At 38.0% G+C, this 25,047-nt stretch overlaps 2 protein-coding genes across 2 annotated transcripts; both read left to right on the top strand.

Annotated features, from left to right (window-relative positions):
• The first annotated feature begins 1,586 nt into the window (after positions 1 to 1,586).
• On the top strand, positions 1,587 to 9,005 carry sphk2 (sphingosine kinase 2). The gene is given in 9 exon segments (XM_033980384.2): positions 1,587 to 2,347; positions 3,003 to 3,152; positions 3,221 to 3,315; positions 3,407 to 3,522; positions 3,596 to 3,793; positions 3,873 to 4,309; positions 4,312 to 4,350; positions 4,353 to 5,437; positions 6,373 to 9,005. Coding segments are annotated over 9 exon segments (2,652 nt in total). The 5' UTR covers positions 1,587 to 1,878; the 3' UTR covers positions 6,436 to 9,005.
• A 487-nt stretch (positions 9,006 to 9,492) lies between these two features.
• Positions 9,493 to 24,258, top strand: cyth2 (cytohesin 2). The gene is made up of 12 exons (XM_033980385.2): positions 9,493 to 9,683; positions 11,921 to 12,071; positions 12,893 to 12,959; positions 13,056 to 13,174; positions 13,259 to 13,339; positions 13,676 to 13,788; positions 14,222 to 14,370; positions 14,775 to 14,886; positions 16,684 to 16,760; positions 17,544 to 17,615; positions 18,068 to 18,222; positions 19,462 to 24,258. Exons 1-12 carry the CDS (start codon positions 9,617 to 9,619, stop codon positions 19,547 to 19,549), a joined length of 1,251 nt encoding a protein of 416 aa, XP_033836276.1. The 5' UTR covers positions 9,493 to 9,616; the 3' UTR covers positions 19,550 to 24,258.
• The last annotated feature ends 789 nt before the right edge of the window (positions 24,259 to 25,047 follow it).

Here is a 25,047-nt window from a genome sequence, read left to right on the forward strand (position 1 = left end):
GTTGTATTTTAAATGTGCTATATACATAAAATTGAATGTAATTAGGCAAGGCAAGGCAAGTTTATTTGTATAGCACAATTGGTACACAAGGTCATTTAAAGTGCTTTACAGAATAAGAAAGACATTAAAATCACAATACAACAAATCAAAACATAAATAATCACAAATAATCATCATAAAATTAACATTAAAGGAGAAAAGTGCAGAATAAAAACCTTTCGGTCATATGCACAGCTAAACAGAACTGTTTTGAACCTGGATTTATTATTGACAAAACTGAATATCTATTTACCTATCATGTGTTTATATATTTTACTGTTGACTGTTATAGCAGCAGCAGTTTCAAGTATTGCACAACAAGTGAATGGACTGAGATGAACCACAAAAGTGCAAAAACATAATTATGAGCCTTAACAGAATGTTTTTGTAGCCTTTTTAAGTACAGATTTAAGTATAGCAGATATACATATTATATCACCAAAACAATAATTGCTATATTAAATTTAATTATAATAAATTTATTTATGTGCCACCTCCCAACTTTAATCTGCAATACTGTTTCTAATGGATTCACAGTTTGATTACTACACCAAGGTCAAATTATAAATGTATTCTTCAAGCCCAGTGTTAAACATTTTGTATACATTTCTTCTGTTAGTCTTTCTTTTAGAAACATGCAGAATATGATATAATAGGATGAATTTTGAACTATGTAACTAAAAATACTTGTTGCTCAGCAGATTTGTGGAGGATGCGTGACTTTTGGTGATTAATGCTTGAACCAAGATGAAACTATAGGCCAAGGGACATTGTATTGTAGTTATGGCATCGTATCTAATCTCTTCCTCTTATCATAACAACTCTATCCTGTACTTTTATCTTTGCTATTGAGAAATTCTGATAGAGCTATAGCAACCTTTGTCCTCTCAAATTAACTTTAAAAAGACTTGCTATTTGTCATTAGCAAGCAATCAGTTAAATGTTAAAGTCTTTTTTGTCTTTAAGCATCTCTAATTAGTTCTTTTGTGTTGAAACAGGAACAGGGAGCTCAAGGCGGGCACGTGAAGCTTCACCCAACAACTTCGTCATGACATGAACTAAGTCCCACCACAAACTGCCTCATTGTCTGTCCTTTGTTTTCTGTTTTTGTTGATGTCTTCATTTTTATTTAATTTTAATTTTAACCCTCCTTTTGAGGAGAGAAGTAGGGAGTATCTATCTACTAAAACATCAATCACACTACTGTCTACCAGGCTGGCCCGGTAACTTTGGGTAGCCTCCTTTGTATCACTAAGATCAAAGATAGCAATAATGGTATCAAAGGTCTTGTCAGTACCTGCACTTATCATATCTAGTGGCATTTGATTACATTTAAGCCAGCACTTTTATTTAAACTATTTACACACGCCGCTGCATTTATTTAATTGTCCTATAGCTGCCTTTTCCAGAGCATTTTTATTATTGTCTTAGTTGTGTTTCTTGAGTTGTTTTTTTAAATGCAACTTGTTTTTGTTCTAAATAGTTATTTAAAAGTGGAGTTTTAATGCGTAGCTGCTTGACAGCTTATGTTTTTTTTTACTTATTCATCACTGTTCAGATTTTACAGTTTTGTTTGTGAATGGATGTTCAGAAGGCGCCACACTTTAGAAATTGTAATTGTTTTTAAATTGAGACAGAATGGCTAGTCAAAACTTAAATAATTTAAGAAGATCTGTCAAACCAGAAGTTACGTTTTAATGAAGATGCTTGAGATGAACTGACGCAAAAACTCCAAATGACGCTTTCAGACAATTAAGCACTGAATATATATTGCTCTATGTATATTCCACATTTTTGGAGAGACGGACCTGCTGAAGTTGTATCTAAAATACAGAGCTGATGAGGATGCGCTCACCAGACCCGTCTTCACTGTCCCCGTCGGAGGCGCTGCTTCATGGGCAGTTTGCCAGCTGGGGATCTGGGAGCAACAGCAACAACAACAGCTGTCCCAACAGTCCTGGGGGTCCGGGCGGGATCTCCCCCGCTGCCTCCCCCACCCCACCTTTGGCCTCTAACTACGCCTTGACCCTGACTTACACCCACATACACATCCAGAGACTGTCCCCTCGGCCCGGGAAGGAGGCCCGGCTGCTGCTGCCTTTGTCTGAGCTGATAGGGTGCAGCTGTCCCCGTGCCCCTGCGCCCCCCCTGCTGGTGCTGTACTGGTATCCACCTGGCAAAAAACGCAAAGGGGTGTCTCGGCGGAGGCAGGTGCGGGCGTACCTGTCTGAGAGCCGCGGTGAAGCTGAGAGGTGGTCCGCTGCAGTGCAGTGTCTGCTCCGAGGGGTCCCCGTAACTGCGGATACAGGTGAGTGTCACACCTTATGGGGCTTTACACAGAGTGACTGTTATGTTTACAGCGCACAATGCTTTTGCAGTTTTTCAGTTGTAGTGAACATTTCTTTTATTGTGAAAGATTTCTTTTAACAAGGAGTTTATCTATGTTTTGTGCTCTAAAAATATGTTAAGATTTATTTATACTATTGGCCTCGTCTGTCTTCTGCTCTTATCTTTTCTGCACAGAGAGACTGGGGGTGGGTCGCAGTTTTCACTGCCTTAATCCTCAACAGATAACTAGACCTTTAATGCCTACTTTCACAGGATAAACTTTTCCTGATGCTTTTGTGAGAGTTGTTCCATCACAGCAGATTATGTGTACCAGTATCTTTCCTAGATCAAGTCTATTCAACCTATAACAGGTTTGACTACATATTAGCTTCAATCTTTTGCTCTAGTATCAATGTGGTTGTATGGTGTATCTAGTTTGGACTATGCTGTACTTCTTGTGTACTGTATTTTCACTTCACAATGTATAGTGTGATGAGGATGTTGGAATTCTAAAATATTCACATCTAATCCTCAAATCTATTTTTAAATTCTGACCTGATTTGAGAGCTGAGAACCAACTGGTACAGGGAAACACAAATCTTTTAGCTATTTGATTAATTCTTTGTTTTTTATAGAGTTCACCAGAAGTCTGCTACCTCGTCCCAGGCGGCTACTGTTATTGGTCAATCCTTTCAGTGGGAGAGGCCAAGCAATGCAGTGGTGTCAGACCCACATCCTGCCAATGATCAGAGAAGCCAGTATCAGCTACAATCTTATCCAAACAGGTATGATCACTGGAGCCTGTAAAATAAGTATAAATCTAAAATGACTTCAACTTTGTGCAACTTTTCAGAGCGCCAGAACCACGCCAGAGAACTCATACGAGAGATTTCTCTGCCAGAATGGGATGGAATCATCATTGTGTCTGGAGATGGGCTGCTACATGAGGTATGTCCTCAGTAAATGTTATGATAAACGTGTTATAAGATACAGTTCAAGGTTCTTGTTTATTAACATTAAGTATAATGTAATCTTTTAGGTAATTAATGGTTTGATGGAGCGTCCTGACTGGGAACAAGCAATAAAAACCCCTGTGGGCATTCTGCCCTGTGGCTCTGGAAATGCACTGGCCGGCTCTGTCAACCACCACGCAGGGTGAGTGCTTAACTTTCTAGCAAAGTTACTATTGCTATTCTAATAGCTAACATAGCTGTGTTATTATCCACAGATATGACATGTGCCTCCGGGAACCCCTCCTCTTAAACTGCTGCTTTCTTCTTTGTCGTGGAGGAGTCCAACCAATGGACCTGGTGTCTGTGACCACCAGCCCCGCCCCCAACAGCCACTCCAGCCCCCCCCGAAGACTGTTCTCCTTTCTGTCTGTCGCCTGGGGCTTTGTATCAGATGTTGATATTGAGAGTGAGAGGTAAAATATTTTTCTGTACGTAATCTTATTATTTCTGCTCTCCAGTACCTAATTTTTCCTCATTATGTTGTTTTTGCAGATACAGAGGCTTAGGTTCCGCTCGTTTCACTTTGGGCACTCTTGTGCGCATTGCTTCTCTTAGATCTTACAAAGGGCGACTCTCCTATTTACCACCATCTATCACCACCACATCTCCAGATGCCACGCCTCCTCCTCCACGGCGTCCCCTGTCCCGCAGTATCACCGAGGGACTGGAGGGTTTCTGCAAAACCCCAATTCACCGCACAGGCTCGGATATGGGCATCAGTGAGCAGAGGAGCCTTCGACGGGGTGAAGGAGAGAGGGAGAAGGAGGAGAGGCAGCGGGAGAGACAAAGGAGGAGGCAGAGGGCCAGAGGAGGAGGGACGGGAGTGGTGCGGGCCAGTAGTTTGGCAGAGGACAGAGAGAGAGAGCTGGAGATGGAGGCTGAGGAGGAGTTGTGTTCTGAGAGATCTGGGACCAGTTCAGAATCTAATGAAGGGAAGATTGTAACATCGGAAAGAATGAACGGTTGGTTGGCATAAAGATGAAAGGGAAGAGGAGGGCACAGTAGAGCAGGACTCTAGTGAAATGGATGACGATGATCGGAGCAAGGACGGTGATGAGGATGAAGGTGAGGGGGTGTTACCTACAAAAGAGCTGAGGGAAAGCTTTGGAGTAGACTTAGGACGAGAGGCAGATGACGAGACTAAAACTGAATATACTTATGAAGATAGTCCCCAGGAGAGCAGACAGGCCATTAGAAAGAACTCAGCCCCTTCCAGTCAGATTGTTAATGCGCTGTTAAGCCAACCTCTGAGGCCAGAGCCCAATCCTGCTCCTTACACTGTGGAGGACATGGATCTAAACGGGACATACTACCAGCGTGATGCATACCCACTGGATGCTCGGGAGCGCTCAATGACCATCTCCTCTCCTTTTCGGCACTCTCCCTCTTCCTACAAACCCAAAGCACTTGACCAGAACCAGAACGCTTCTCGCCCACGACCTCTGTCTCTCCTCCAGCACTCACAGTCCAACTCTCTCCCTCCAAAACTCTCCTCTTTGTCTCTGTCCCTCTCCCCCACTCCCCCATCGTCTCCCTCCTGTGCCTCCCCTCACGCCTCTGCATACCTGGCCCCGCGCATTAACACCCCAAACTCTACCTCACCTTCGCCCTTGCGCACACCGTCCTCTTCGTTTAACTTTGACATTGCCGAGCCAGCAGGACCACTTAAAAACCGTCCACTACCTTCAAATCTCCCTAAAGACGACTTGTTACCCCCTTTGGATCAGCCTCTTCCTACCAGAGACTGGGTTACCATTGAAGGCGATTTTGTCCTGGTTTTGGCCCTATATCAGTCCCATCTTGGGGCGGATCTGCATGCTGCACCACAAGCCAGGTTTGACGATGGATTAATTCATCTAACATTTGTGCGGGCGGGCATCTCTAGAGCCACTCTGCTGAGGCTGTTCTTTGCGATGGAGAGAGGGACCCATCACTCCGTCAGTTCTCCGTATGTGAGTCATGTGACTTGCAGAGCCTTCCGTCTGCAGCCCCTGTCCTCACGTGGGACCCTGACGGTGGATGGAGAGCTTGTTCCCTATGGGCCTCTTCAAGCACAGGTTAGAGCATACACTTTTGAGTTATGTTTAATATTTATGTATAGAGCTGCATTATATATATCGAGATCATAATTTGAATTGGGCCTTTTTATCCAATTGGTAAATCTGGAATAGGTAATAGAATATCCTATAAAAAATAATAAAAAATAATCTCTCAACAAAATAATCTCTCTTTTCAAGTAAAAAAAGGCTAACCCTGAAGTCAAGATGTCTATAAACATTTTCTGAAATTGAGTTTAGCAGGTCATATTTGAGTCATGTCTAAAATGTTTAAAATATTTAATCTGAAATATATTTTGATGAAAATGTTTTTTTTTCCCCCACAATTGTGCAGCCCTATTGTTTTTACAATTGTTTTTTTTTACAATTGTTTACACCTTTATTTGATTTCTGTACCTGCTGTGATGAATAAATGTAGGTGGGCCATATGACACAAAATTCATATTCTTATTTTGAATTTATAATATTCCCTGTATACCGCTGCTTCTTTAGAGTCATAATTCGATGCAGTGCACAATGCACTTGTAAGGTATGCCACCCCTCAGCGGTGTGCCAACCCCATAGGGATGTTAATGCTTTGTTGGGAATGTTCCACAGTATGGCATTAAACTCTTATATTGCATTTATTCATATGCTAAAAAATAACTTGAAAAACATGCATTCTTACTGTGAGCAGGCTGGCTTCTTCACAGGCTTGACCTGTAATTTGGCCTCGTGGTGTCACCTGCCAAGAAGATATATTTGTTTAAACTTACACTGTGAAGCATTCTAGGCAAAGCAATAAGATCTACAAGGAGCCAAAAAGGTGGCAGACCTCAACCTCAAAAGTTCCTTGGTTCACTTTTAATTACTTTAATCACCGTATTATCAAAATTATACAGTGCATTACAGCATTGACTAATATTGGCTTGTGTGTTATTTTCTCTGTCTCACAGGTTCATCCTTCCTTGTCTCGTCTTATTGTCGGCGACTCTGGAGTGAGGATCACGCGATTCTAGGGACTCAGGGATTGGTTGAGCTGTGTTTAGCGTTGTCTACTGAATTATGTAATCTCTGTTGCCATGTCCACTCTGCTATGAGGAAACCGAGCAAGAGGGGTAAATCAGATGAGACTCTTAAATATCCCGGGCTGCTGAAACTGCTTTTCTACATTTAATGAAAAGGGATAACCCACCGAGCCACATGTTTTTGAGTGCAGGGATTAATGTCTTTCAAAAATGGAAATTGAAAAAAGTTGCACAGTTGTAGGATTACACATGGCATCCTCTGAGAAGCATGACACTGCACAGCTTGGAACAATACGAGGGAAAACAATCAAATATGTGATTGGTGCAGATAGTGCATGTATACAGTAGTCGTATGCATGCAGAAAAGCACTACCTGTTTTTGCCTTACCGTGATATTTTGAACGAAATCCAAATATATTAGAATTGTATTAAATCACACTTTAAGTCTCACTGAACGTGTCTGGGGTACGCACCAGAATAAATGATCCATGGCCTTTTGTATCTAAGTTTCAGTGAAAAATCTCCCTTATGGAATGCCTTATATGTCGCTGGACAATGTTGTTGCTGTGCCCTGATTTTTTGTTTTTGTCCTTCAAAAGGAAAATTAAATAATGAACCCTCTATCAATTCTTCATAACGTAATATCACATGAAGACCAGCTAGGTTTATATGTTTAGACAGATTGACAGAGCTGTATTGTGTATTCAAACAACTTACTTCAACTATAATTAAGTGTATTCCCACCACTTCCTTGAATGACTACAGAATGTGGATTTTCATGCAATAGAATCATTGTGCATCAACATCAAGATTTTGGTAGTTTGAAGAGGTTACGTTGATGTGACCTCATAACATACAAACTGCCCATAGGTAAATATTAAGGTGTAGGACAGGTCAGTTTCTATGGTAGATTTTGCCCTTTAGTTATCAAAATGCTGTGGTTTTACCTGATTTATTGTGTTATTTTGTAATTACTGGGCTATCCACATGAAACTAAGATGGAACTTGTCTTCTCTATCAGCACAAATTAGCTAAGGTGATTTGTTTCAGAAAGTATTAGCATTAAATAGAGGTAAGATAAGATTGTCCACTGAAACTAGCTGGTTTGTCCCAATCCTTGACACAAATTGTTCAACATTTCTGGATTTTTCTTTCAAAAATAGAGAGTTACTTAAGCCCCTTCCTTCATCTGAAACCATGACACCACTTTCTAGAGTTTTGTAAATGCAACGTATCCATGTGTTTCAGAATGATGAAAAGTTAGGGCTGTTGCCATAGCAATTAACTATTTAAAACAAAATATTTATATCTTTTGAATGATCATCTATGCTCAAAATGGCACCATATAAAACCCATGAATCTGACATATTCTACATTTTTTGCTGGCTTGTCTTATGAACTGATGCACGATTTTTGATGTCAGCAAACTTTACCGGCTTAAGTGAACTTGAACATGTCTGAACACGCAAGCCTTTATCAGTAGCTTTAGACTGTTCGTTTAATGAAGTCATATCATTAATGTCATGTCATTTATTTGTTATTTGTTTATTTTGCACATTTACAAAAGAAAAATGAATCAGACTATTGAGTAGAATGAGTAAACCGGTGCTTTTGCTATAAACGGCTGCATCATTCCTAAAGTGATATGAGAAGATTATTTCCAAGCACTGGTATATGCAAAGATATTTCAGAAATTAATAGGCCTATTGCTAATATTTTTGTATAAGAAATTTACACATAGAAATTTGACTGTAATTGTCATCAAAGTGCACTCAAACAAGCATTGATTCAGAAAGGTTACACATAAATAACCTGTAGAAGTTTGCCTATAATTTTCAGAAATGAGCTCAAATTCTCTTTCTGTACACTCAGAAAATATGTACAAAAGCAGCCTTGATCTAAAATTACAATTATTTTTACAGGAAAGAATTACATGTAGGATTTTACAGCAATGGTCTGTAATTGCCTCAGATTTGTCACTTTCTCTGAAAACTCAAATATCTTAAAAACAGCCTTGTACTTGCCATTTAGAAATTACATCTGCCTATCTACTTCCATACAATGTTTTTTGTTTTTGTTTTTTTGTAATTGCTCATCATTTACCATACTGTAATTGTATTTCATGCCTCATCAAAGCCTTTGTCCTGAAACTTCCTCTGACTGGACAATTTTGTTAGCAGAAAGATGGACGACATATTTTTGCTTCGGGCCTTTATTCTTTTGTTTCACCGCACACAAAGCAGCTAGTACACAAATATTTTACACTGTGCTTTCTCAGCTACAGAATGTGATTTTTTTTTATCAGTCTAGACTTGTACACATTTCCAAATAGAAGCATTGATTAATAAAAACTTTGAAGTAATTGCCATATTGTTTACTCTTGATATAAAGAGAAAATAGTTTACTTTGTGGATTAGGTGCAGTGTTAGGGACTGATACCTAAAAAAGCTGTTTGTTTGTCATGGACTGCCTGTAAGGATGTTGTAATTATTACTAAACAACTATGAAAGATGTACAGTTAATAGTTATATGATTTTGAATAAATGTAACTTCATACATTTGGTTTGAGTAAACTGTATTCCTTTCTATTATAACGCATCAGTATAACCAGTGGGCATATTAGAAGAAACAAAAAAACAAACAAATAAATAATCATATAAATAAATAAAAACAAAACTGACTTAAATTACAATTAGTTTATATTTTATAGTGGCACTTACTTTCTTCAAACCATATTTATCTGATTTCATCATTTAGTTTGAAAGAGACATTTTTGCACAGTCCACTTAATTTAATATATTATGATGATTTATGGGGCAGAAAAATAGAAAAAAATACACTTTGGGTGACCACCAACATCATATTTGACATTATGATAGAAACCACTGTATTTTGACCACTGTTTCTGACACTTAGAACTATAACGCTTACTTTTTATTTAGTTTTATTTATATAGTCTATATATATAAAGTTCCTTTCAAAATAAAAGCCTGATTGAGTCTGATTATTGATAGAAAACGTTGACCGGAAGTGCCCCCCTCGACAGATGGACTCTACTTCCGCTGTCGCCGCCTTCTTTGTCTCCGGCCCAAGAATTCTACAATTAAGCATCATTACTTTACTATAATTGTGCGGATATATTTACACATATATCCACATTTTAAAATATTGAATGACTGTCGAATCTGAGCTATTTATGCCTAAAAGTAAAGCGCCAAAAATGGACGATCTGGACTACAGTAAGTAACATAGCATCGGTGGATTAGCAGGTGGCTAGCCGCACAGCTAACACTTGCGTCCTGTTGGCATCTTAGCTCGGTTTATTTGCATTTACTGTGACTCTTGATTTGTTTAGTTCAAACATTTGACTCGGGTAAATAGTTCACTTCATAAAATATTAAAAATATTGCAGGGAGTTGATGCAAATTTAATATTGAGTATGTGACAAATCTAGATAAAAAAAAAAAACTGCTAATGCAAATTAAAAAAGCTATCAACCTGTGTAATCTTTCAAGCGAGAGTATAAGTTCATATTTGTGTATTTTTGTGGTTTATTCGGTATTATCAGTTGTCTTTTTGTGCAACATACCAACCTACACAACGATATCTGCGTGCATATTTTATTTAGCGTGGATAAAAGGTCGTCTATTCAAGAAATAAATGATTTTTTTTGTCATTTTAGCTCTTCTCTAGTATTAAACATGCGGTTAAAACATATTTGCATTTTCCATTTAGAAAGGGGAAACATGTAATTTAACTTGACATTATAATGTAAACAGCAGCGCCGTGTTAGAGCCGTTCAACGTATGATTATAAATAAGTTGTATTGATTGTATTGACACTTGCAGCCTAATTTTCTTTTTGTTATAATGAATATCTTGCAGTGTATATGAATTTGTACACTGGCTTTCTCTTATGTGGTGAAAGTAACATCTAATCCAGACAGTGGGTGTGGCTAGCAGTGTTGTGGCATATGTTCTTTTGGCAAAGGGAAGCTTGTTTTGACTGGTTTGTGTTCCCTGTCTGACAAATCTGTGTAATTCATAGAGATTCACTTTATACGTGAGCAAAGAGCAAAATGAAAAATTAATTTAAATAATGGGTTTCGAAAATACCGTTTATTATTCATATTTTTTTTGTTTTTCTGTATTATTCTTATTGTTCTTTGGAATGGGCCAATATGGATTTTTGCCGATTCCGATATCCGATATTTGGCCTGCAGTTCTGGCCGATAACCGATATTTACAGATATTTAACTTTTAATATTCATACCAAGACCCACAACCTTATCTGAAGTTGAAGTAAAGATCCCTAATTATCTTTTCCCTTTTGTAAAAACAATAGCAAAATGTATTTATCTGGAATATAAAATAATTTGTCACATGTTTGTTTAAAAAGACAGCCTTATAACACTCTTGCATGCCTTCTTTTACTATTATTATCATTCTTTTTATTGTTGCGCCATGTATTTAACCTGTCACCTGTGACTTCAAACAACTTACTTACAAGTGTAATTCATCTACTTGCATTGTTGTTCTACTTGCACTGTTGTTCAACTGCTTGCACTGTTGTTCTGCCCATACCGTACATCTGCCTTTTGATTCTATTTTTGTTCACATCATTTTTAATGCATGCACTTATTTTTATTTTTATCAGAGTTTGTTCATTGTTTTATGTTGTCCCATATTGCTAATAAGAATGGGACAATATATGATAATATTGCTAATCGAGATCAAAAAGGTCTGCAATTAATCGTTAGTGGTGTTTTTTTAATAATTGTGATCATATGATTATAAATTGCCTTTACAGCACCAGACTGCCTCATGTTTCCAATTTCACTATGATGTTTAGATGTTAGTTCTGGTGTTTGCCCACAAGGGGCCCTCTATCTAGCAATGAAACTTGTTAGCGTCTGTGCCTATCCTGAATTGGGGATGGTTCTTCACTACCATCAGTCACTGTCATTGCCTAGTGTTTTTATTTCGCTATTGTGTCCATAATTCAAGATATGACCATTCATAACAGACCAATTAGGTGCCTCTTTTCCCCAAGGTTGCTTCCGCTAGCGTTAGCAATGGGTTTGATTGACAGCATTGTTAAATGTCCGCTCCCTGCTAAACCAGTAGTGTGGGCTGGAAGGTTACCTTCAAAGACTTTGCTCCTGATTGGCTCTTTGGTTGCTATAATACTCCCGGTCAGAGTTCCAAATGAGGAACTCTGCTCACTGCCATGGGTGACCTCACACTCCTTTAGTCCACTTCTTTATACAGTCAATGGGTGCAGTAGAATAATATTAGTAGTAGGGCTGTGTTACTGAACATTGAATCGTGATCTCATCCCTGTGATGATCTGGCGTGATGGCCATATTATCTATTATTACGATTCAGTATTAATATATTCAATTTCTTGCCATTTCACCATCCCTCCTCTGTGATACAATGATGCTTGTGACTGATGATCCACTGTCTTGTTGCAGTCCCAGTAGACCTGAGCCCAGAGGAGCGTGCTGAGCTGGAGGACATTCGCAGGAGGAAAGGAGTTCTACTACAGGAGATCCAGAGGCTCAGAGAGGAGCTCAGAGAGGCCATTTTAGAAGTAGAGGGGCTTGAGACCAGCACAGAGGGGAGGTATGAAGAAATTAAACATTATTTTGATAGTAGTATTAAATTGTATATATATACAATAGAAAATAATTTATCTATAAATTAGTTTTATGTGCACCTTTTTGTGATAAAGAACACAATGGCTATTAATACAAGTTGTAAATAGTGGATAATGTATTAATAATTAGGTAATATTGCAGTTGTCATTTTGGAGATATGCAAAATTACAAATTGCTGCAAAAAGACCCGATTAACCTAAAGAAAATGGACCAAACATGCGATGTAAGGGTATAAAGTGATATTTCTAATCTTGGTTAATTTTATTCAAGTTTTGTGCAATACTTTACCAATTGAGCTACTGTTGCCCCAACAGTTATGACAATTCAAAATCGTTACCAGTAAATGGTTAGAGTGTCCACTGAACCAAAGCTTGGCGGGTCGAGCGCTCTCCACATAAAAACACATCATTGGTTGAGAGGTCAGATCCACTGACCCACAGGTTGGCGGTGCGATTCTAGCTCCCCCAGATGAATGCTGTTGCGTCCTTGGGCAAGACACTAACCCCCCTTACTTCCAGTGTCTGCGTACACTTGTGTATGAATGTGTGTGTTAATGGGTGTGTGGTTCCTTGATGTAAAGTGCTTTGAGTGTCTTGAAGGTCTAAAGTGCTACCGGTATATATAAAAAGTGACCTATTTACCATGTTTGAATATCATCCAAAATTATATATACTTATAACTTTTGGTCAACATCAGTCTATCTATAATTGTAAGGCTCACTAAACTACTATGTAATATCCTGGATCTATTAACAGGGAGAGATATTGACTTTTCTTCTGTTTGCAGTAAAACTCTACAAAAGAGTAGACATGTGGCAATGGGAAGGAAGAAATTCAACATGGATCCTAAAAAGGTAAACACTTTTTCTGCAGCTCTATGTCTCTGCAGCTCTATGTCAAGAACAAAATGAATTTGTAATTTTGACATCTGTTATCATTTGTGATTCCAGGGTATTGTGTTTTTGGTTGAAAATGAGCTGCTCAGACACACACCAGAGGACATTGCTCAGTTCCTGTACAAAGGTGAAGGCCTCAACAAAACAGCGATAGGAGACTACCTTGGAGAAAGGTAACGTTTAAACTCCACTTGCATCTTTCCTGTATTTGTTGTGACAATTTTTGTAACAATAACATTGCTATCTCTGTGCCACAGGGACGATTTTAACATAAAAGTTCTTCAGGCTTTTGTTGACCTTCACGAGTTCACTGACCTCAATCTTGTTCAAGCCCTGAGGTAACAATCAGCTTTTTACTATTGATTTATTCTGTTAGTTATTCCTAATATTCAAAGCACGTAATACAATAAAGTATGTCTTGCCCCAGTACAGATATAGTGTAAAAGCAGCTCATAGGGTCAAAATGAGGCCGCTGTTTGCAGTCTAACTAACTATATAAAGACTTTATATTGCGATTCAGAGAGTAGCCCTGTTAGCATGCTAATTATTGTCAACACCGTCATGACAAAACTCAGCTCTGACCTTTTGAAAGCTGTCAAAAAATTGCTTATAAACTTGTTGCCATGGATCTTTAGGATGTGAGGAATAACTATCAACCACTGTCCATTATCCAGGCAGTTCCTGTGGAGTTTCCGTTTGCCCGGTGAAGCCCAAAAGATCGACCGCATGATGGAGGCTTTTGCTCAGAGATATTGTCACTGCAACCCAGGTGTCTTCCAGAGCACAGGTGAAGGCATTTTATTGACTAAATTGGGAATCCAGGAGTGGACCGGGGACTTGGACCGGGGACTTGGACTAGGACCAGGGATTTGGACTAGGATTTGGACTAGGACTAGGACCAGGGATTTAGGCTTGGATTAGGACGTGGACTAAGACCTGGACTTGGACATGGACTAGGACCAGGGAGTTAGACTAGAATTTAGTCAAGGACTAGGATTTAGAGTTTGACTAGGACTAGGACTAAAATGTAGGCTAGAATTGGACCTCGACCAGGACTCGACCACACCACACCTACACCACGCCTACACTGCACCTACAAAAGTCAATATCAGGACTAAACTGAGCTTAAACCAGGACCAAACTCTCTTCATTGATAACAGTTCATATAAACCTGCTAAGTTGCTTTATTGTTTGTACTTGTGTTGGCTGTGTATTTGCAGACACATGTTATGTGTTATCATTTGCGATCATTATGCTGAACACAAGCCTTCATAATCCAAATGTGAGGGACAAACCTGGAGTGGACCGCTTCATCTCCATGAATCGTGGCATCAATGAAGGAGGAGACCTGCCGGAGGAGCTGCTCAGAGTAAGAAAACAACATTAATGTATAGAGGTGCACTGTGTAACTTTTTTGATGGAGGGTTATTCACCTGGATGGCGACGACATTATTGTTTTGCACTGTGTCTTATATAGTATGGCATTAAACCGGTCTGTCTAAACAACCAGTTCTGGTTATAGGTCAGATCTGTGGAGAAGCAACGACACCTCATCCAATAAAACAACTGTAAATAAATAAATGCATTTAGACATTTTTAGTGCCATACTATGGAATATTCCAGGCAAAACAATGACGATGCCATCAAGACAAACAGATGGCGGAATCCTCCACCTACAAATTACAAAGTGCCCTTAAATGTACAAATAGAAGTGCAATTGAATAACACGTATCGCTCTAAATATCTATTATTTTCCTTTTGCTCGTTCTTTAGAATCTGTATGAAAGTATTAAAAATGAGCCCTTTAAGATCCCAGAGGATGATGGAAACGACTTGACACACACCTTTTTTAACCCAGACAGAGAAGGCTGGCTCCTCAAACTTGGTGAGAATATTTTAACAATGCCTTAATATTTTGTTGTCAACTGATCATAACAAAACCTCAAGTTTGATGCAAAGTTATACTGTGACTTTACCTAAAGCAACACAAATGTATATGGCTATGTAGGATGGAGGGTACAACAATATAAAACTGAATTGTGAATACTTTTTGTGTAATTTTTTGCTAAATCACTCGCCATAGTCTAATTCTTTGCTCTTAATGAATTAATGTCTTTGTCAACACCTGAAATGCCACTACAGTTGTATTTTTAACTGGGGATGATGCACCGATCCAGCTTTTTCAGTTCCAAAACAGTTATCGATACTTTGTGCACATCTAAAACGACTTCAGCTGAGCAATGTGCTTCACATAAAAGTCAACAAAAAGCCCCAAATACATAGATAAAACGATGCATAGGAACAGATAAAACACCAAGATATCCTGTATTGTTAGTATTAAATGCCAGGGAGAATAGGTGGGTTTACAGTCTAGTCTTAAACTGCAATAAAGAGAGGATCTGATAGGCAGAGGGCGCTGTTCTGTAGTCTGGGAAGAAAAGGCTCTGTCACGTCTGGTCTTGAGCCTGGCTTTGGGCAGATCCAGCAGTAGCTGGTGAGCTGACCTCAGGGCTCTTGGTGGAGTATAGAGCTGCAGTAACTCCCTCAAATAAAGAGGACCCAACGAGTGCTCATATTTAAACACAGTAACATGATATTGTTATTGAAACCGTTCCTAAAAATGGTAAGAATTTCCAACGGACTAATAATATTCATAAGCCTTTGGAACAACAAACTGAAGCTTTATCATGAGCTACAGCAGTCCATATTTAAAATTGGTAAACATTTGTTTTGTGTGCCTAACATGGCTGACATGGGAATTAATAGTAGCTGATGATCTGAAATAAATGGTGATCCACTGAATGTTCCAGTATCGGAGCCAATATTGCTGCTGGTATGATGCATCCCCCAATTTTAACAACCAAAGCATGGACCACTTTTCTGTGTGTTGCCAGTCTAAACATACACTACCAGTCAACGTTTAGACACACCCTTTTATTCAATGTTTTTTTTTTTCTTTATTTACTTCTTTCTACATTTTAGATACATGCTGAAGACCTGAAATATATGTTGCAAGATATGGAATTATGTAGCAAAGAAAAAAAGTTAAATAACTCAACTTTTTTTTTATGTATTCAAATCATCACAGTAGCCCCCTTTTGCTTTTTGACAGTGCTGTAAACCCTTGGCCTTCTCTCAAATGACCTTCTTGTTGAAGTGTCCTGAAATAGTTTTCACTTCACAGCTGTGCCTTTTCGGGGTCAAGAATTGCCAGAAGTGCAAACCAGGGTTCAAAGCAAAGAGTAGATATTTTTAAAAATCTAAAAAAGTTTTGAGTTTATCTTTTGTTTGTGACATTACATAAGTGTCCATTCATAGTTTTGATGCCTTCAGTGAGAGACTACAATGTAAATAATTTTGGAAATTAAGAGCAAACATAAGTGGAAAAGTGTATCCAAACTTTTGACTGGTAGTGTATGTTCTTTTGCATGGCGGGGCTTGAATCTACGTGTCACTAATCAACTGTTTTTCCCTCCTATCTGACGATTTTTGTTTTGCCTCTAAATCTCCTCCTCCCTGCATCTTTGCTTCTTCTGTGATTTCAACCTTGTACTGCTGCTTCTTTTGCTCAGGAGGTATGTATGGCAATATTGTCGTTTTTTTAACAGTAGCACTAGACAGTAGACAGTAGTGTTGGTACCAAAAACGACCCTCTTTTCATGAAAACAACTTTATTTTTTAGGGGGACGTGTAAAAACCTGGAAAAGACGATGGTTCATTCTTACAGACAACTGCCTTTATTACTTTGAATACACCACAGTAAGTCTGTCTGAAGGCCTCACGTTCACAAGTCTAAATAGTAAAAATAAAGTTAGTAGCTTTGGAAAGAATTGATTGATAAAAAACATAAAAATGGAGAATACAGATATAATGAGTTATCAGTGAGCCTATGTTCTGATCAGTGAATATTCAAAGTTTTAAATTAGGTTTATTTATGGGTTGTTGGTTTTTTTTAGCGTTCTGTAAAGCAGTTTGAATTACTTTGTGTATATTTTATGCTCTAGAGTGAAACTATTCATTTCAGAGAAATCTGAGGAATAATGGCCTAATGCACTGGTTTGTGCTTATACTTTAATGCAGAGGTTCTTAATCTTTTCAGTCCCGGAGCCCAACTTTTTATGTGTATAGTAACTCAGGGCCCAAACTCATATTAAATGCATTATATTCTACTGATTGTGGTGCCCTCGAGGAGGTGGTCATGCCCCTATGGTTAAGAGTCACTGTTTTAATGTTTACTGCATCAGTTTGTGTTTCTTGCTTATTGAAAGCTTTAAACTACTTGTCTACTTGTATGAAAGGTGCTGTACAAATAAGGGTTGTTATTATTATTATTATTATTATTATTATTATTATTATTAAACTGGTTTTAAATTACCCAGTTCAAAGAAACCAGACTGCATCTTTCAATTTTACTTAAAGTGCAAAATAAATGGCTGTTACATATTGCTTCTGTTTATTTTATTTGTTTTATTTTTTGGCTATACTTTTAATCTTTTTTTTTTTTGCACCAAATGTAACTTTTTGTTTCATGTTTTCTTCAAGGACAAAGAACCTAGAGGAATCATTCCATTGGAAAACCTCAGCATCCGTGAAGTGGAGGATCCAAGGAAACCGGTGTGTAATTTTGATTGAATGCATATTAAAGGTCCTATATGACTCATGTGAGCTTTGAGCCATGTTTGTTACCTCCTCAAAACCAACATGGAGTTGTTTTTTGTTTCATGCACACAGGTTTGATTATGCCACCACCTTGTGATGTCATGAAGCGGTTGTTTTCAAGTTAACACCTACCTTATTACCTTTTGTTTAGCAGAGATTGGGCATTCCAGGGCTGAAATTATCCAAATGATTCTAGTGAAGGTGTATGGAGTTTAAAAACACAGTTGAGCATTTCCTGTATTCCAACATGACATCACAAGGTGGAACAGAGTATTTTCTGTTTGAGAGAAGAACTTGGGCTAAATATGCAGGATTTGTGTGTTAAACATATGTGACTGAAACAAAACAAAACAATGAGGAAACGATACAACATTTTTAGCTTGCGTTTTCTTTTTTGTCTCACACAGAACTGCTTCGAGCTATACATCCCTAACAACCGCGGGCAGCTCATTAAAGCCTGTAAAACAGAGGCAGACGGGAGAGTGGTGGAAGGCAATCACATGGTTTACCGCATCTCCGCTCCAACGCCTGAAGAGAAGGACGAATGGATCCACAGCATCAAGTAAATATCAAATTTACCGCATCTGAGAAAATCAGAAATTAACAAGGGGCTAACAATTAAGAATGCAAGTTACATTTTCACATCTAAAAGTAAAGCCCTGTTACTTAGCATATTAAAGCTTTCCTCTAACACATAGAAAATCGTTTTTAAATGGCATACTTTCAGGGCTGATCAGTAGACCTATAGATCAAAATATATAAGATAAACCTTTATTTGTTCCACATTTGGGAAATTACAGTGTTTCAGCGCAAAGTTAAGAATGGTAGGAGAATAGGAACTTGCAATAGACATAAAAACTAGCACTATGTCAACAGAGTAAAGCTATGAGGCTACAATATGTGGCTTTGACTGTGGTTATGAACAGTGCAGCATTTGAACAGATTACATAAACAGCAGAAAAAGGACTTGGGTGACTTCTAGCAGGAAATATTCACATTCTTCTGTTACAGTATTGCACATGATTACTACAGGTGATGACACATGTACAGGGCTAGTATTGTCCAGTCTGACATATAGACTATATAAAGAAGTGGACGATGGGAGTGCGATGTCACTTGTAGTGCTCAGCTCCAGTCAAATGAAGCTCGTCGAGGTTAGCAGTTATAGGAGCCAATTTGGAGCCGAGTTTCATATTTGGAATTCCAACCACGAGAATCAAAGCAAACAAAGAGCCATTTGGGATCGAGGCTGTTGAAGGTAAAGCCTCTTCCCACCTGCATCACTTGTTTAGCAGGGGGCAGGCGTATCACAACACTGTCAGTCAAATCTGTTGGTAAGGCTAGTGGGAGCGACCTTGGGAAAAGAAAGCATTTTGATTTGTGGACTCAATAGTGGGGTAAAAACAACAAGATCATGTAGAGCGGGTTAATGTGTACATTTTAAGACCAAAATGAGGGGCCAGACAGCAGCAGTTACAGAGAGAGGGGCGACAATAGAAGGTTAATTGGAGTCAGAGTCCATGCAGCCAGAAGCGCCCATGCTCACTTCCTATTTGGAACACGGCAGCTAGCGGGTAGCTTTGTCCATTTATATCAACAATCTATGGTCTGACAGCAGCAGGAAGGAAAGGCCTGCAGAATATCTGCTTCACACAGTGAGGGTGTATCAGATCTAAGACAATAATTCCTTTCTACCCTAATCTTGATCAGAATTTGATCAGCGTGATTAACTGCACAGCACAGCTAGGATCTAATACTTGCTTTTCAGCATTCAATCTGATAATTAATTTTATTTCTCTAGATCTGCAGTCAGTGTGGATCCTTTCTATGAGATGCTCGCAGCCAGAAAGAAACGTATTTCACTGAAGAAGAAGGAGGAGCAACCGTAAAATTTTGCCTCTTTCTCTTCGTCTTCCTGTTTATCCTTCCAACGTGAGGCTTCGGTCCTCAGCTCTTGTATTAGTTTACCACCTCCTTCACACCCTTAACACGATCCTGTCTACAAGACGTTATAATGCTGCATTTTAGAGCGAGAACGAACAATAGATTTCTCATTGAGGGGGTGTGTGGGGACTGCAACACGACCAAGGTATTAATTAATGACCACATAAATGTATTCTTCATTTTGTAAAATAGATTTCTGCTTTGGTCCACATTAGTTTTTAAAGTGGTTGAAGTGGTAACCTTTAGAATGGAGTGAGTCTTGTAATCTAGCACTCAAAAAAGGTCTTTGCTGTCTGGAACAGCTTGTGCATGCCCTATAGATGAAGCATAGCAGTTTTCTTTAATTTTAACTTTTGAGTGTAAAGGTTAGCCTTAGCTTATCTGGACCAAAATCATTGTATACAAGATAAATTGTCAGAAAAGACTGTATTCGAAGCAAACCTTGAAGGCCCTGTACCTCACGATTTGTGCTAGACAGTAAAATCATTGCTTACTGTCAGAATTGTATTGTAAACCATTTTTATCAATCGTGTATCGTGAATCTGAAAGCTGTAGCCTAAAAATACACAGTAGGTAAAATCCTCCAGTCCATCCTACCAAACTTTTGCATTATCTGGATATGGGTTCCTCTGGCTGCCCACTTCTTCTTCAGGTTGCACCTATGGATGTCACAATACCAGCTTTTAGTGTTACGATAACTGTGTGGGGAAAAAAAAAACTTCAACCATTATTCACCAATTTTTGACAACACGAACAAACAACAGTGCAATCCATATGTTTCTTTCATACACTTTGTCTTACACATTGCTATTTCTCAGATTTAGTAATGCTAACGTGCACTTTACATTTATGTTTACATTTTTATAGTAACGATTTAGTTTTTATTTTGCTTCCAAGTTGTTAAGAATATTTTTTTGTAGTATATTGTGATCTGAATAATCACTGTTGAAGATTAACAGAGTATTATTGACATCCATAGTTGCACCGTTGAAGGATGGGTCAAATGCAGATGATAAACTAAGTAAACTTTATATCTTAACGTTACCTCAAATCATGTGTATAAATTCATGCAGATGTGGGGACTGGTTTTTGAATGCTGAGTTGGGGCTGCTCTCAATAGGCCCTGTGCACAGTAGCACTCTAAGTAGCTCACTGTGACTCAAAGTTAACAGTCACGTTTATTAAAATCAGATAAAAATAATCTATTAAAATAAAGAGTACTTAAATGTTTTAGGTGTAGAATACCTGTATGCCTCAAAAGAAGCAATAGCGCAAGCATTGAGACAGAAACATCTCCCTTACTTCTTCCATATTTATTCAGTTTTAGCGTGACTCGACAAAAAACCCATAAAAATTAGACGGGAAATAGTGTTGCTAATAATTAGGTTGCTGGGTGCTATTGTGCACAGAGTCTATTGGTTTAAATCTTCCTTTGTCGCAGTTTCGCAGTTTGAGAACAAATTGGTGGTACAGGGCCTTTTCATTTTTATTTTTTACTTTATACCGCTCACTTAATATGCTGTTGATGCTATACCCTAGTTAAAATGTGAATTCAACATTTAATAACTTTGTGTATCTGATGCTGGCTGAAACAGACAATGAAGGAGAGAGGACTGAATGCATACGAAATGAGCCACTCTGTCAATATCTTGGCACTGAAATTGCCCTGGTAGTTTAAGATTGTTCGCTACTATTATGATCAATTTAAATAGCACGATAATAATACTTCCTGAGTATTTTTTAAAAGGAACTACTGAAAGTATTAAGGTTTCTGGAGTACGGTTGCAGGAGTCTTATTGTCTCTTACATTGTTGATAGATGGGATAGACTTGTGTTGAACAGATTATAAGCTATAAGTACTAATGGTTAAATATTAATTAAACATATTGGACACTGCATAAAGGATTATCTGCATGACTTGATGATTTCAATTTAGAAAAGGATTGATTTAAGTAGTTTTTACAACTTACTTACTTTCTACTAAAGCCACTAAAATACAACTAAGTCTCAACCTCCAACTAAAGAAAAGACTTAAAACTAGATTAGAATTCTCAATAATGTGCGACAGTTGCTCAGTTGGTGGAGTGTTTGTCCATTGATCCGAAGGTTGGCAGTTTGAATCCCACTCTTGACATAAACATCATTAGTAGAGCAGTCAGAGCCACTGACCCACAGGTTGGTTGGTGTGATTCCAGCTCCCACAGATGAATACTGTCATTGTGTCCTTGGCCGAGACACTTAACCCACCTCGCTCCTAGTGTCTGTGTACATTGGTCTATGAGTGTGTGTGAATGGGTGAGTGGGTCCTTGATGTAAAGCGCTTTCAGAGTCTTAAAGGTGAAAAGCGCTGTATAAAAAAGTGACCATTTACCATTTTACCACCATAAAGCACATTTAAATGCAGATATCCTTTTTGCAGTGGACCACAGTATAACTAAACTAACATAGTCTCCAAAGCCTGGTGTTTTTCCTGTTTTAAAAATGGCATGATCCGGAAATCAAAATGGCAGCTCACTACACTGTAAACCGTTTGTACATAGATGTTAGAATGTTTATGGCAAGCTTAGAGGCTATTTAATTTATTGTTTGTTCTTTAGTTTACCTTTTTTTTAAGAACTACTGTAGAACTGCATGTTGATGGGAAAACCGAAGCATTGGCCGCGAGTGTATGTTAAGTGTTAGTGTTCCCTGTCCAAAATTATAATGGGTTGTTTTATAAAGGATCTAAACTGATTCCATGGTCAAATTTAATGTCAAAGTAGAGAAGTTTCCACCTTGTAGATGGTTAATATCTCAGTACTTCTTGGGCCTATCTATATGAAACAAAAATTGGCACAAAATTTTAAATCTCTGTTTAAAAATATGTTTTCACTTAAACATAAAAAGTAGTGGCATTATTCAACCATATATGCATTATTATTACTTTTTGGATTTCAGGATTTTCTGTTAAGATAATTCATAAAATAAAAAAAAGAAAAATCAACCGGTTAGAATCTGTTTATCTGATCAATTGTATTAGCAAAACACAATTTAGTTTATAGTAATATTTTCTGACAAAAAAAACACAGAAAAAACAAAAAACACCAAATTCTCTGACAGAAAAAGCACAGGGACGACCAATAGAAAAGCTATTCATGTTTTTTTATGTAATAATTTGGCCTCCAGTTCACCAACTATAACCATTAGTGTGTTGATTTGTCATGACTCAACAGAGGGAATAATTTACTGCACTTTATTCATTTTGGGGGAGAAAATGTAAAATGTTGGTACTAGTCCAGCTTTGTAGTGCCCTCTTTTGGTTACAGCACATATTGCAATATACTGGAACAGCACTGCAAAAAAGGAATAAGTGGGTTAAAATGATTGAACTGTAATCTTGCTGTCACTTGTTCAGAAGTACAACTGTTTTCCTTCCTTACTCCAAACCCAAAATATCGCAACATCATATTTGTAATGACCTGACAATGATGCGTGTTATTTATATAACAACAATTCAGCTTGAAATAATGTGTGAAAATGTAAATAAAACGTGTCAATTAAACAAACAGTTATCATCAACAAAATAATTCTATGTTCTAGTAGATGACACTTTTTAGAAACTAAACAATTAATGGACACACATTATGCATTATTTGGATCGGTCTTTAAACATGCTTTAGCATTGGCATTGTGACTGGCATGTTTGTATAAACATGGCTGAAATGCTCAGAACGAGTCTGGCAATGATTCATGGAATTAAAAACTGAGCAGGATTCCTGCAGGTAACACAACAATCCTGAAAAAAATGAAATGGAGTTTCTCAGGCCTTGTAAACGTGATTAATCAAACACATGTGAATTCCAGTTATCTTTTCGGTCTTTTCAATTATTCTGGATTTAATGAAGTCATTTTAACGCCCAGGATATTCCTCCTTTGCACTGACTGTGGTACCAGTTGTTTATTGCTGTATGAAGCTGTAAGACCTCGGACAAAACCATTTATATGGACCTAAAGATAATGCCTTTTGTCATTTGTAAAATTCATATTACACCTGCCTTTAATTTATGCACTGTAAAAAATAATATTCAGTTAATATTACTTGAATTCATAATATGTATTGTTTTTGACTCATTTAGATTTATTTACTTGATAAAACTAGATTTTTTTTTATTTCTTTCAAAATGTTTGACATGTAGGCTGCATTGCTTCGCATGTCGAGCAAAATTGTCAGATTCTGGAGTGAGAAATTTGTACTTGAAAATGAGAAAACTCCATTTGCAGGTTTTGGGTTTTTTTTCAAGACAAAATATTTGGCAAAAAGTCAGAAATGGCAAATAATTTTGGTCATATGCAGTAAGTTGATGAATAGAAGAGCACTCCAATCTGGTAAATTCTGAATCAACCTGTCACTATAACATACTAGATATTACTTTTTACAGTGTGGTTTTGTGTGATCATGTGCAGGATGCCAACGGTATTACTCTGTTTTCACGGATCACATCTATAAACTGTACACACACTGAACTTGTCACCAGAAAATGTCTTTGATTATTTTGTATTTATTTATTTGTTCTGTGAGGTGATGGATAGATCATCTGTAAATGTAGCAGAAAGGAAACCATGATTCATTGGTGCCAGTTTTCAATTGTCTAACTAATAAAGTTAAACCAAAAGTGTGTGTTGCCTGAATTTATTAAAATGTCTTCAACAGTGAATTCTTGAACCTGACGATAAACCTGTACAGCCGGGATCGTCAATAACCAGCCCACGGGCCAAATCTGGCCCGCCAAGCAGTACGATCCGGCCCATGACACATTTCCCATGATTAAAATATAGGCTATTACATTTTTTTTTTTTGTGATGCTTCCATAACGCTTCTTTGTGGCATCTTGGCAGCTGTTCGTTGTGGACCAGAGAGCCCTGTTCATCTGAAAACACCAAGTACACCTGTGTAATGCAGACAGGGAGAGTACTTGGCCTGGGGCTGTGTGCTCTGAAGGCTGCTCGGAGGAACAGTACCTGCATCAGCACTGGAGGACTGAAGTTTGGACAGCATGATTCACAGGCTTCACTGTTACGATCGCACAATTTATATCTACTACTTTTGACTGAAGTGGGATGTTTTCACCTAAAAATGGGCGGGAACTCAACAGGAAATGTGTCTGTTTATTACTGTCCCGCGCGAGGGAGCCATGGATCTATTGCGGGACAGGTCTGAAAACATTTCTGTAGTTGGACTCTTAAATCATGTAAAACCCTCTGCCCAGCTGAGCCTTAGACTCAGTATATTTGTGTGCTTTATCACCCACTGCCTCTAGGGGTCAGTATTTAGACACCCATTAATTATGACTCATGTATTAATGGATTAAAATAAATACTGTTCTCGGTGAGACCATGACGTTTAAGTATAGTTTGCTCACAAGGCTTTATTAACGTGGACAAAAAATACACAAAAAAACATTTA

Source organism: Periophthalmus magnuspinnatus, chromosome 16 (assembly GCF_009829125.3).
Source record: "Periophthalmus magnuspinnatus isolate fPerMag1 chromosome 16, fPerMag1.2.pri, whole genome shotgun sequence".
Taxonomy (NCBI): domain Eukaryota; kingdom Metazoa; phylum Chordata; class Actinopteri; order Gobiiformes; family Gobiidae; genus Periophthalmus; species Periophthalmus magnuspinnatus.

Bases quoted from the DNA above. Each gene is read 5' to 3' on its own strand.
- cyth2 (XM_033980385.2), top strand. From the start codon at position 9,617: ATGACTGTCGAATCTGAGCTATTTATGCCTAAAAGTAAAGCGCCAAAA. The intron at 12,960-13,055 runs GTAAACACTTTT...TTGTGATTCCAG, and splicing joins TCAACATGGATCCTAAAAAG to GGTATTGTGTTTTTGGTTGA. The intron at 14,371-14,774 runs GTAAGAAAACAA...CTCGTTCTTTAG, and splicing joins TGCCGGAGGAGCTGCTCAGA to AATCTGTATGAAAGTATTAA.